This window comes from Larimichthys crocea, chromosome VII (assembly GCF_000972845.2).
Source record: "Larimichthys crocea isolate SSNF chromosome VII, L_crocea_2.0, whole genome shotgun sequence".
In the NCBI taxonomy this organism is placed as follows: Eukaryota; Metazoa; Chordata; class Actinopteri; family Sciaenidae; genus Larimichthys; species Larimichthys crocea.
In genome coordinates, this window is record NC_040017.1 from 17,057,895 (window position 1) to 17,070,813 (window position 12,919).

At 39.8% G+C, this 12,919-nt stretch overlaps 2 protein-coding genes across 3 annotated transcripts; both read left to right on the forward strand.

Moving 5' to 3' along the window:
* Window positions 1-1,696: 1,696 nt before the first annotated feature.
* LOC109138915 (uncharacterized) lies at window positions 1,697-4,700 on the forward strand. 2 transcript variants are annotated; one of them, XR_002042046.2, is made up of 3 exons: window positions 1,697-1,984; window positions 2,359-4,009; window positions 4,257-4,700. XR_002042046.2 is itself a non-coding variant. In XM_019260611.2 (2 exons), exon 2 carries the CDS (start codon window positions 2,458-2,460, stop codon window positions 3,940-3,942), a length of 1,485 nt encoding a protein of 494 aa, XP_019116156.2. In that variant the 5' UTR covers window positions 1,697-1,984; window positions 2,359-2,457; the 3' UTR covers window positions 3,943-4,700. The 2 variants fall into 2 exon arrangements, 1 of the variants encoding a protein (XP_019116156.2); XM_019260611.2 differs by having other exon boundaries at window positions 2,359-4,700.
* Window positions 4,701-5,805: 1,105 nt separating this feature from the next.
* Window positions 5,806-11,479, forward strand: ppm1na (protein phosphatase, Mg2+/Mn2+ dependent, 1Na (putative)). Its single transcript, XM_010743881.3, has 6 exons — window positions 5,806-6,867; window positions 7,664-8,235; window positions 10,239-10,356; window positions 10,458-10,572; window positions 10,657-10,720; window positions 11,310-11,479. The coding sequence occupies exons 1-6, from the start codon at window positions 6,462-6,464 to the stop codon at window positions 11,340-11,342; spliced, it is 1,308 nt and encodes a 435-aa protein (XP_010742183.1). The 5' UTR covers window positions 5,806-6,461; the 3' UTR covers window positions 11,343-11,479.
* The last annotated feature ends 1,440 nt before the right edge of the window (window positions 11,480-12,919 follow it).

Genomic DNA, 12,919 nt, shown 5'->3' on the forward strand with positions numbered 1-12,919 from the left:
CTCTTGCATCGTTATGACTGCAGTTGAGGTAATACACGCCACAGCAAAGGGAGAGAAGCATGACTGCGTGTGTCCCTGTGTCTGTCAGAGCACGCTGTCATCTTCCATTCATCCAGCCTGTCTCACTCTCTCTCCCTTGTCATGTGATTTCACCTCAGGATCTTATAGGAGCAGGCTGTAAGAGAAGGAGGCATAAGTCATTAATAATGTATAACTCAAACATATACAAAACATACACAGAGAAAGATGCATTAGAGGATGGGCAGGGCAGGATGAAGCTCCATAGGTCCATAGCTTACAAGCATGTAACATTTGACATACGGTATACCAATTTTACAATTAAAAAATATTAGTGTTTTACAAATTTTACACAAACAAACCACACAAGAGTTCATCATTAAACCTCAAGTATAAATAATGTACACACTCAACTAAAAGCTTGTTTTTATATATAATGGAAAGTGAGTCCTGTGCAATAGTGAAAGGTAGAGGGCAGCATCGTGTAGCTACTGTCACTGATGCTGCTACAAATAGTTTGGATCATGATTCATGGAAAAAGGTTAAAGTAGCAAATGAAGGAGTTGCAGGAAAATGTGCACAGCCCCTTTGCTTTGATTTATAGATCACATTTCATTTTGAATAAGACTTTAAAGACTTTAATAACAGATGCAGCATGAGACATTTAAAGCAATGTACAATATACCCTTTGAAAAGAAAAGACCCCGAGCATGGGGGCACCTAGATATTTATACCTGAGAGACACTCCTTTCACATCTCTTTGTCTGCTGCACGAGACGGCCCCTCCAGGAATTGTTTCCACACCCTTTTGTCTGTTGATTGAATTTACTATTACATTACAAAGACAAAAGAACCTGGTATCTTATCCTAAGAAGGAGGTTGTGCATCTCTAGTGGTTGATTGAATTTGCTATTACAATGGTCAGCGGTAGGCAAATAGCAAATGTGTGTCTCCAACAAAAATATTTGGTCCCCTTCATGAAGTTTTCCCTTTTATAGTCAGCATAAAAACTTTTGGTAACTTTATTTGGACAATCCACAACAGATTTTGTGTTGTCAATAGATGTTTACCTGATTATTTATTAAGTCTATAGTATGCGACATACCCATCATGAACATACCCAAACTATGTGTTATTGTGCCAGTACCTGAGATTAACCACAGTGGTGTAATATCAGAAAATGTTCTTAACAAATACTCTAATCCAAATGAAGTGTTACCAAACTTTTACATGATTCACTATAAATCTACTATAGATAACTGTGAATAAAAGGCATCTGTAAATCAATATCAGTGTGCCAACATGAATAAATGCTGTTTGAATACCACATCATGCTGAAATGAAGTCCAAAAAACACAGGCCTTTATTTTAGCCTTCCTGTTGATGAGGCATTTTCTGCCAAATAAGCTGTAATGTAAAATTGTATATGTGTGCCCGTAGAAATTTATTAAAATACATATTTCTTCTATGAACTTGCTATGTTCAAGATGTTTTTTTCTCTGTCTCATGGTAACTTTTCTGTTTTTCCCTTTTGTTGTTACCTCCCAAACAGAGCGACCTTGAACTATGATAACGATTATCCAAACCAGACTTTCTCCTGGGAAATGATACCACCCATCGTAGTTTCTGATAAAAACTCTGCTCATTTGTAACCTTGTTGTCTTTCACTCTGCGGACAGTTTGCACTCTGTATGACTGCTGACCTTTTTTGCAAAGAATAAAACTATTCAAAGACAAGCCTTTATTTCAGTTTCACACCAGTTAAACAAACTTGGTGTCAGTGGTGGGATCCCTCGAGTGACTGCGTTTGGACCTGAGGATGGGGGACAACTAATCACCCTGGAACAGAACCATTATAGCCCCTACCCTAACTAATGTTAAGGGACGAGGGGGTCGACCATTTGAGGGTCCAGACCGTCACCACTGGGATCCCATGGATGATTGATTCACCACAAAAACACAAACGGTGAGACTGATTTAAAGTCATTGTATGATATATTATGTAAAAACTTTGTTCCCATGGTTTCAAACTGAGGAGTTGTTGACAGATTACAATTCTGATTAAGAGTTATTGATGGTCATAACAAAAATTGCTTTTACCAAGATTGTAGCTTAAATTCAGACTTGCTAACTGAGCAACCAAACAATGTCTAGGAATCACCCCAACCCCATTGTTTAAGTCTTAAACCTTCCTCATACCCTTTGTCACCTACCCCCTCCGTTCCCTTTACCCTTGTAGCCCAATCCTTTCCTTTCCCACCTTTTGCTCCTTTCCCATTTACATATTGTGTACAGCATGGCTGTTTCTGTATAAAAGACTTTCTCTTCATTTGCTTCTAGTTAACTCACTGGCTCAGATACCCTCTGTGACCTTCAGTTCACCAGTGTGCCGGCTTGCTTCTTGCTTCAAACATCTCAACTGGATTTTTTCGACACAACATGGGATCGAAGAACTCTAAAAGACTAAAACCTGAAGACCTACAGGCCCCAATTTATAATATTATGAGAAAAGGGTATGGTTCAGAATGTGTAAATCCGGTACCGGACTGGATTGAATGTTATGGGTTTCCTTATAGAGGAAGTCTGAGCACAAATCTGTTAGAGACGATTGAAGTTAAGTTGATGGAAAGAGAAAAGGAAGTTAGGGGGAAAAAGAAAAGTAAAGGTAAAGTAAAGGATTTAGAGCAACTTGAAAGACACAGAAAAGCAATGTCAATGTGGAAGGCAGAAGCAGCACGGAGGGACAGACAACAACAACGTGCCAAAGAAATGTGCAGACCTGAAAAGGTTGATAACGAAGGAGCAGATAAATCTGTTGATGCCTGTCCTGTTTCTTTGTATCCTGTCGCGCAGATGCGCAAAGTTAATCTGGACCTGGACTCCTATCCTCCCGTCCCTCCACCACCGCCATACTATGTTGAAACAGTGGCAGCAACTGAACGGCGAAGCCAATTGAGACCTTCAACACAGCAGATGCCTTCAACTGGACCTGTCACTCCCTCAGCACCTCGACCTGCTCCTGACTTAACATCATGTACTCTGAGAATGACTCAACCCAGGTTCATGTCGGATTCACCAGACCCATCATCATCATGGCTCGCCATTTTATCACCATCACACACACATAGTGGTGATCCCTGTGGGGGAGGTGCAATCCTTCCCTTTCTGTTTGAAGTTCCCAGCACAGCAGGATCTCAGCTTGCTTTTCAACCATGGACATATGCAGATATGAAAGAATTTATGGCACGTCTGCCTGATCCAGCCACTTCTGGACTCAAGTTTGCAGATGAACTGAAATTTTTTTGTCAAGAGTGTAAGCCAACTCTGCTACAACTAAGACGCCTTCTCTTTTTCAAAATGGGTCTAAGTGACTGGTCAAAATTATCTGACACATTCCCCACAAGCACAGCAAGTCCAGCTCATCCTGACTGGGAACATGACGAAAATATGGCATACAGGGAGGCCATAAGAGCCTTGTGTGATGCTGTGAAAGCAGCATTTCCAGCCAAGGTAGACGCTGCAAAAATAGTAAATTGCAGACAAGGCCGAGATGAAACAGTAGAGCAGTACTATGACAGACTCTTTGAAATATTTAACACCTACAGTGGCCTGGAGCAGCCAACTCAACTGGGAATCACCCCAGGTATGTGGGAATATCTCCTCTGTAACACTTTCCTCAACGGCCTAGACCCAAACATTGCTGCCGACATCAAGAAATCCTGCATTTCATGGCAAGAGGGATGCCTGTCTGACGTTAAACGACATGCAATTCATGCTGAAAAACAACGAGAACTCCAACGGGAAAAGCAAAAACAGCAAAGAGAAGATGAGCTCTACAAGGCAGCCATGGACTTGTATCGAAACTCGACTGGAAGATGCCCAGGCTGGAGAGGCAGGAGAGGTCCACAGCTCAAAGCAGATTGAGGGACGGAGGAGACGGGGAAAGGGCCAGAGGTAACTTGGCGCGGCGCGGGGGAGACAAAGACAGGAGGTAACACAGACACACACATACTGTATATGCTTTCGCCTAGCAGTGAAGAGCGGCTTCGGCTACTGCAACATGCTATGTAATCTATACAGAAAAAAAACACTTCCATCAGTATGTAATGTTGCTGGTCTAGAGGCTATCACTCTGTTATTCACTGTATTAGAGGACTATTGTAAAGCTATTGATAGATCTGTTTCTCTTAAAATGAACATGCAACTTTGTTTGAATGACTGTGATTCTCATTCCTCAGATGATGACACCACCCATGTGTAAATACTCCTCCCAGCTTGCTACGACCATAGAGATGCCTGTGTCTCACAAAAACAGCATTTAGCTTTCCCCCATTTACTTATCAATGATGTGTTTTGAAGCTGTGTGAATTAATGCATCTGATGATTGTCAGTGGGTTTGTACGTGTATTTTAAAATTATAGACGTGTGAAATACTTTTTCTTTTCTTATATTTCTTCTATGAATGAGCTATGTGTGATTTTTTTTTCTCTTTCTCATGGTCTTTTCTCTGTTTTTCCTTGTTGTGGTTACCTCCCTATCCTGAGTGGAACAGGGTGACACTAGTTTCTGATAAATACGCCGCTCATGTGTAATATTTTGATTTTCACTCTGCAGACTGCTGTGAACTGACCTTCTTTGCAAAGAATAAAACTATTAAAAGACAGATTAAATCTCAAGTCTGTATTTCAGTCTCACACCAGTTAATAAGAATTTCTGCTACAGAGTAGCAGCAATGACTTTGTTATCCTTCACTGGGAATTATTATATTAGGAATATATGCAGTATGGTTTCAGTTATATCTAATTATTATAGTTAGTTATAGTTTGTTATCATGACAGGCAATATTTTGATGATGTATCAAGGTCCTGAGCTTTTAAAAGATGACAACTGTGCAGCAACTTTTTCATTATTTTGACTTGAAAAAAGTGGGTTTATGGGAAACATGGCCTTCATTTTGAGAAAAAAAGTGGGTTTATGGGAAACATGGCCTTCATTTTGAGAAACAAAACTTCTTAATCCATATGAGTGGTGTGATATAGACAGTACCAATCAGCTTGATCCCTACAGTAGTATCAAATTTAACAATTCAACACTTAGACTATACTATTTTCAAAAGTCACAGGGCAGTCAACTTCCTGTGTTATCCTGTTTGCTGTGTTCCAGTTCAGTCTGTACTGGGATAAATAAAGATTTAAAAAAAAAACATGCTTCAACCGAAACATCATCTGGTACAAGGTTTTTCGTCCCGCTTATAGCTAAAATCATATATATAGTCCCTAACACTATTAAACGTCAAGAGTTCATGCATAAACCAGGTCAAGAGCTGCAAATACACAGCAGTTAATGAGATTAAGACACACAGCTGTCACACAAGGACAACACAGAACATCGAAGGCAGGGTGGAGTATGTTTGTCAACATATGACGCAGCTAGATTGTTATTTAATTTGGAGAATGAACTGGACTGTAATTTATTATTAGTTATTTCTCTGTTCTTCTGTCTGACTTACTTATAGTACACAAATCATGGTTTTACTGACAGTATAAAATTATTAATTTATTACTAGCGGTGTAATTGTGCAGCACATTAACAATGTGGCAATGATAATACCAAACTAAATATATCAAATTTGATGATAATGCCCAAGAATATAGAAAAGTTAGCAAACCCACTAATTTTCCAATATCACTTTGTGATACAGGTGTCACAGAAAGAAACTTTATTGAAGGACTTCTTATCCATGTCGACTTAAAAATTGTGTTGCAAAGTTTATTAACCAAATCCAAGTGGACAAACTCTCCCCTTGCTCATGAAGACCATGTGATATGATCGAAAGATAAGCTATTAAAGAGAGTTTAATTTCTTCTGATTCTAAACGTCTTGGTCAGACATCCTCCTCATACATACAGCCAAGACTGATTATGGGATCTCTCCCTGTTGTGTAAAAGATTACACTTATAATCCATGCATGTGTGCAGACACAGACCAGCAGTGTCAGGTGGAATAAGGAAAGGGGCAGTAGGTGGGGGCAGAGCAGAGGGATAAATCAATAAAAATAGATAGGCCAATAGCAGTGCAGGGCTGATATAGGATGGGTTAACAGGAGAAGGTGGGAGACACAGAAAAAGAAAGACAGAGACAGAGAGAGGAAGACACCTTATGGTCTTATTGTCAAACAAAGAGGACAGAAGAAGAATTATCTACCTACAGAGTAAAGGATGCAAAAATGGTTCTAATATTTTTGAACAGAAATCTAACTCAACTTTCCATTTAACAGGATAATTATTTTTTAAAGTCACTTTTTGTTTACCTGCTCAGGGAGCCACAGCCTAACTGTTGCACTGGACCTGTTGAGAAAAACACAGGGCCGGAGGAAGGGCACAAAGAGGAGACGAGCTGCTGCTGCATCCAGCAAGAAGCTTGAGCGCAGGCTCCGCAGGGTGATGAGGACTGCCAGGCGGGCCAGCAATGTGGAGGTGCCCTCCTTCCTCCGCCAGCTGGCCAAAGAAACGGAGAAGATGGTCACCTTCTTCTTCAAAGGGGGGATCAAGGAAGAAGGGCCTGGGGAGGAAGACAATTCAGATGAAGATGACTGCATGCCGAGTCCATACCTGGACCACCCCATCTTGGAAAAGCATGTGACAGAGGGGGGTTCCCAGTCAGGGATAAACTATGCCATGGCGAGCATGCAGGGCTGGAGGACTGAGATGGAGGATGCCCACACCTGCATGCCCCAGCTGAGTGGAGAGCTGACAGAGTGGGGATACTTTGCAGTTTTTGATGGACATGCAGGCACCACAGTGGCACAGTACTGCTCCAGAAACCTGCTGGATCACATCCTGGCAACAGGTACAGAACAAATAGTGACTACTAAGATGATCCTAATTATTTATGATGGTTAAAACGTGTACTGTAGCAACAGAGACATTTAAACTCCTGCATTTGAATTTCCAATAAATGTTTCTGTGTTGCAAAGACTTATATGTATTACACTCAAAAATAAGTACTATACCGAATAATTATAATAGATTTGCACAAACAAATCCTTCGATGCACTGAAACACAAAGTCCATTTAAAGTAGCTGATTAAGAGCAGATTAATTAGAGCTGAATTGATCCAGGCTTAATAATGAGATTACCTAATCTAACACGTGACAGTGTACATACAGTACTGAAAGTTGAACCATACGATACAATGCAGAACAATAACTCAGGAATTTGAACAGACCTAGTACAACTTTTTACATTCATTCAGATGTCAAGTTTTATACTTGACATTCAGATGTGAACTTAATAGTTGGGAGATTAACAATCATAATTATATGTAAATCAGGGATCCATATTCTGTAACTCTTTTTGGGTAGAAGACCCATCCTTGGTTAAATAAGGATGAAATAAATCCACAAAACTGTACTTGACACTAAACAGTCAGCACAATTGTGATGGCCATGTTGTTGCAGTGTGCCACAATGTTAATGCAACAACACAGATGAAATCTTCCCTCAGCAGTGGATGTCTTACTACTCTGACCTTCTAGTATGTTTACATGATAGCTGGGTTTGTGTGCCTCTAAAGAAACACATGGCAGTGCCAGAGACTCAACAGAATGAATCAAATCAAAATGTTTCTCTCCTACTTCCAACAGGTCATGTTAAACCAAATGAAGAACCCGAGCAGGTGAAAGAGGGGATCCGTGAAGGCTTCCTAGGAATCGATGCTTACATGCACAAACTGGCTCGTCAGGACACCTGGGACCGCAGTGGCTCCACTGCAGCGGCTGTCATGATTTCACAACACTACATTTATTTTATCAATTGTGGGGACTCCCGCACACTTCTCTGCAAAAACGGCCAGGTAGTCTTCTACACAGAGGACCACAAGCCGTTCAACCCCAGAGAAAAGGAGCGCATCCAGAACGCTGGAGGCTCGGTGATGCTGCAGAGAGTCAACGGCTCTCTGGCCGTTTCCAGGGCACTGGGGGACTTTGACTTCAAGGAGGTGGACTGGAGGCCTCAGACAGAGCAGCTTGTGTCACCGGAGCCTGAGGTGTATGAGCTGAAGAGGTCGCCCGAAGACGAGTTTCTCATTCTAGCATGTGATGGTGTGTGGGACGCCATTGGTAATGAAGAACTGTGTGCCTTTGTACGCAGCCGTCTGCAGGTGTGCGATGATCTGAGAGACATTTGCACACAAGTCATTGACCTCTGTCTGTATAAGGTGAGAAGTCAACACCACAATGGTGACTACATAGCGACTGGTAATGGGTAACATTGATTACCAATAGCAAAAGATTTCTGATATATTATTTGAAAACCGTAAATTGAAATTTTAGAAAAATATAAACCAACTGCAATTGAAAGCTCCAAAGGAAAGACCACATGGACCTTTAGTTGTGTACTACTGTGTTGACTACAAGGTCAAGAATTATCAGTCTTGACTGTTGAGACGTTGAGGTGCTCAAAATAATGAACATCTGAAAATCTACAGTTTCAAGATTCCATAATACAATCAAAAGCTCTAGAACAGATACTAAATGGACTTTATGGTGAGATATAAAATGTCTTTTAACAAAACCAAATGTGAGACCCAACCATGGTAACCATGGTGACAGTGTGAACGAAGCTGTTCTACAATTTATGTCCCAAGCTTCTGTGTTAGATTATACAGAGGTCAATCTGCTCTGGGAACAGAAAAAAAGAGAGAGCCTCCCAAACCTCAAACAAGTACACATCCTGAATTAATGGGGAATCTCCTGTGATTGTTTTGTGGATTCAAACACGATGATCCAAAACATGACACAAAGTTAGTTAGTTAGTAGTTAAGTTAGTTACGTCTTACAGTCTGGATTTCTAAATATGAGACTTGTTTGTTTCATACGTGTTCACAAATTAGAATGCAGCAGGTCAGTGAAATGTTTTAAATCAATTTAAATTAAGTGTCACCGTGAACTCTGCACATTGGACACAGTGTTACATGAATTTATGAATAGGAACCTTTACATTAAGAAAATGGTGTTGTGGGCAGGTGTACAATGTGGGTCTCAGTGAGTATGAATTGCACTCATGCTGTTATATAAGGAGATTTTTCCTGCAGGTCTTCTTAGTGTTCATTAGTAACTGCCCGCCTGACAAGCCCTTAGCTCGGCCTATAAATAACTGTATTAAGGCATCCCGGGGACATGGGATAGGAGGGAAGAAGTACTAAACACGGCTTGGATTAAGATTGAATGTGAGTCTATTGACGGGAGCTCAATACACTACAGCTCAGAGACTTTACCCTGACTGGGATGGGCTGCTATTTATTTCACCTAAAAAGGCTTACAGCATGTTCTAGTACACGCTGAGCGTCACACCTTGTAGCTCTTATGTTGTAATCAACAGGCTGATGGTTGTTAAACTGCACTGACTTGATAGTGTGGTGAGTTTTTGTTACTTATCGGCCGACATTTGCACTAATAGTTATCTATCTGCAATCAGCTAATATCGGCTGATCTACAAGGCTGACAGATTTATTTTTGCCAAAGCCACAGACTAAAGTAAAGTATCTGTAAATCTGGAATTTCATCATCTTATATAAGTAAATGGTAAGTGGAGTGGAGATTAGTGGATGACCAGCTCTACCCCCCTGATCAACAGCTGCCCTGAGACCTGACTTACCTTAGTACTTAACTGTGACATCATAGAAGGCTAATAACTTAACCAAAATATATCTCCATCCAGCCTTAAACAGACCTCTGTATCCCCTGCTATTTTCTCAACCAAAGACCTAGTCTATTTCAAGAGATTTGACACCACTTCAAATAGTTTAAAAGGGTCAGTGTCACAGTGTTAAAATACACACAATACCACTACACAAAAGTCTGCAAGTGTCACTAAATTTAAGCATCAGGAAGAATGATCCCTACTAGAGTTATATTATCATATATAATATTAGTTGATTATAGTCACTGATTTAACATTCACATGTGATGTAATCTCTGGTTGAGGTGGAGCCAAAAGTGAGTTAAATATATAATAATATATAATGTGTCCTTTATAATCTTAATAAATAATCTTAGTAATTAGTGATTATCAAGTAAATAAACTGAAAAGTACAGTATTCCCCTCCGACATGAAGTAAAAGTAAAAAGTAGCATACAATTGCATTAATAAAGTACAAATACCTTAAAAATGTAAAGTGCGGTCTCAGTGCTTCTCTGATGAATCTGTCTCCCTCTGCAGGGCAGCTTGGATAACATGAGCATCATCATCATCTGCTTCCCTGGCGCCCCCCAGTTGTCACAGGAGGCACTGCAGAAAGAAGCAGAGCTGGAGCAACACATTGAAATGAAAGTGGCAGGTGAGCTTCATTTCAAACCGCAACAACAAACCACTACACACTTTAAACTAACTTTAGAACAGCACTGTTAGCTCGTTCATTTGTTATTTCTCCCTCAACAGAAATCATCCACATGATGAGGTCCAGAGATGAGGACCCTGACCTTTTGTATGTGATCAAATACCTGACTGCAGATGAGATACCAGGGCTTCCACCAGGAGGAGGCATCACCAGCAAGTGAGTCTGAGTAACAAACAAAGCACACTTTAGGGAGTCAAAGGGGGTCAGTTTCACATAGTACCATTTTCTCTCTCTTTTCAGGCGAGACTGTATCATCGCTGCGTATCAGAAACATATCATGACTCTCAGACATCAGGAGCCAATGGTAAGACATGCTGTATAAGTGACATGACATTAGATTTGGATGTCATTAGATGATGTCTCCACCTTTTCAACAGGTGATTGTTGTTTGAGTGAGGGGTAAAAAACACAAAGTACAAAGTTACTGTTTCAAACATTCTTTCATGTCAAACTTTCATTATTAAGCTGACAAATAACTGCATAGTATCACATTTACTGAATTGTAAAATGACTATGAAGGTCAACCCTATTTTCAGTTTCGGCAGACAAAGGCTGATGCCTGGTTGTCAGCTTGCCAACTTCTTTTAAAAGGTTAATTAACCGATTATCTATTTTGTCTATAAAACATCAGAACAGTAGAGAAAACTAATTTACAGAGTCAGAAATTCAATTTACCGTATCAACTAATCACAGAGTAAAACATTGCGGGTAAGGTAACACAAAAGTGGTCAAAACTAGTAGATATCCAAGAATTCCTCTAGAAATAAACTGAACCAAGAGTCATAACATAATTATACTTTTGCTGGCTGCCTTGGAAAATAAAGTTATGTCTACAATGCAGACGTTTTGTTGTCAGTATGTCAGTAACATTATTGTGTCTCGGGGCATTTCAGGACATCGAGGGATCAGAGGAGGACTCTAACTAAAGCCGTTACCATGGAAACAGAATCATCAGCAGCTTCACCATCTCCATGGAGACCTGAGCATTTTAGATGAGCACTAAGCTAACGAAGGATTCGTTGTGTAATATATTCTGTGTGAGCACTGGCTTTCTGGTCAATTAAAGAGATATTTAAATAATCAAATATCCGCTGTGTTATTTCTTATATTGGCACTATTTTTTTTTTATGATTTGTTTGACAGTATTTATATTAAACCATACAAACTTTATCATGTTAGAGGCTTCTATGTATATAAGGCAGCTCATTTTACAACACTGTGTGGCTGATGCTGTATACAAGCTGTACTTGCAGAAAACAAATGATCTGACACTCCTTATTCGAAAGCAATAAATCACACAAAACCCCAAAATAGCATTGCACACTTTGATGCAATGTGTTTGATGTATGTGCTCCACACGTGAGCTACATGCGTGTCTAATGAGGAAATGCAGTATCTCTCAGTAAATAATTAGTTTGCACAATGCTGTCAGGTAGCAAAGGTGACATAGATGGTAACGACTTGTTAAGCAAGGACATAAACGTATGCCATAGGAGAAGAAAGCCAGAGGGAGAGACACAAAAGGACAAAGAACGCAGGAGAGAGCTGGAGAAAGACATGGAGGGGGGCTAAGGGGGCCACAGTGGAGAAAGAGGATGGGTTGTTCCCAGGAATTAGCACGTATGCCTCATTAAACGTGGACCCTTATTGCACTTTAGAGTGGATGTGTCATGTGTGACGTCACTGTGTGATTTAAAAGTGAGCTGTACATCTTCAAGCTCACAGATAGTTTCATATGTTCAGTTATTTTAAGTTCAAAATCAGAGTAAGACACTGTAAAAGTGATAAAGTGATAAATAAAGTGTTTTTCACTTTACCAGAATGTTTTTTGTATAATCTAGACTTACTTTATTTGTTGAGATTTACAGTAATTTGGGGTTATAAGTATGTATTGATTCATCTGTTAATTTATTACTCAATTAATAGTTTTGTCTATAAAATGTCAGAAAACAGTGAAGAATGCCCATTGTCATTTCAAACCAAGCATGTAGTTTATGACAATGTTTATTTATGAGACCATATAAAAATATCAATAGGATGAAAACAGCAAAAACTCACATTTTAGGATGTCGTACATCAAATGTTTGGCATTTCTGCACTTGAAAAATTATCATATGACTAATAGATTATCAACATAGTTGCCAGTTCATTTTCAGGTATTGTTTAGTTGATTTCTTGTTCTTGTCTTTGGTTGTGCCTGAAATATAAGCCCAGCTTGAGGTTAAATGTCTCATTGTATGGCAACGTATTGAAATTCAGGGGCTGGCTTTGAATTTAAAATCCTGAATTTAATTGAAAACCAAATAAACATGTGCAGGACATTCAGGACACAGACTGAAAACTCCACAGGAGATTAAAAAATAGTCATACATGAGGGCCTTCAGGGGACTCTCCTTGGCAGTCATGAGTTTTTCAGAATGTGTTGCGAGGGTGTGGTGAGGTTCGGCACCTCTGTATTAATTGACTGAGCATAGCTTTTATTGGACAGAGCGTTCCTTCTAAC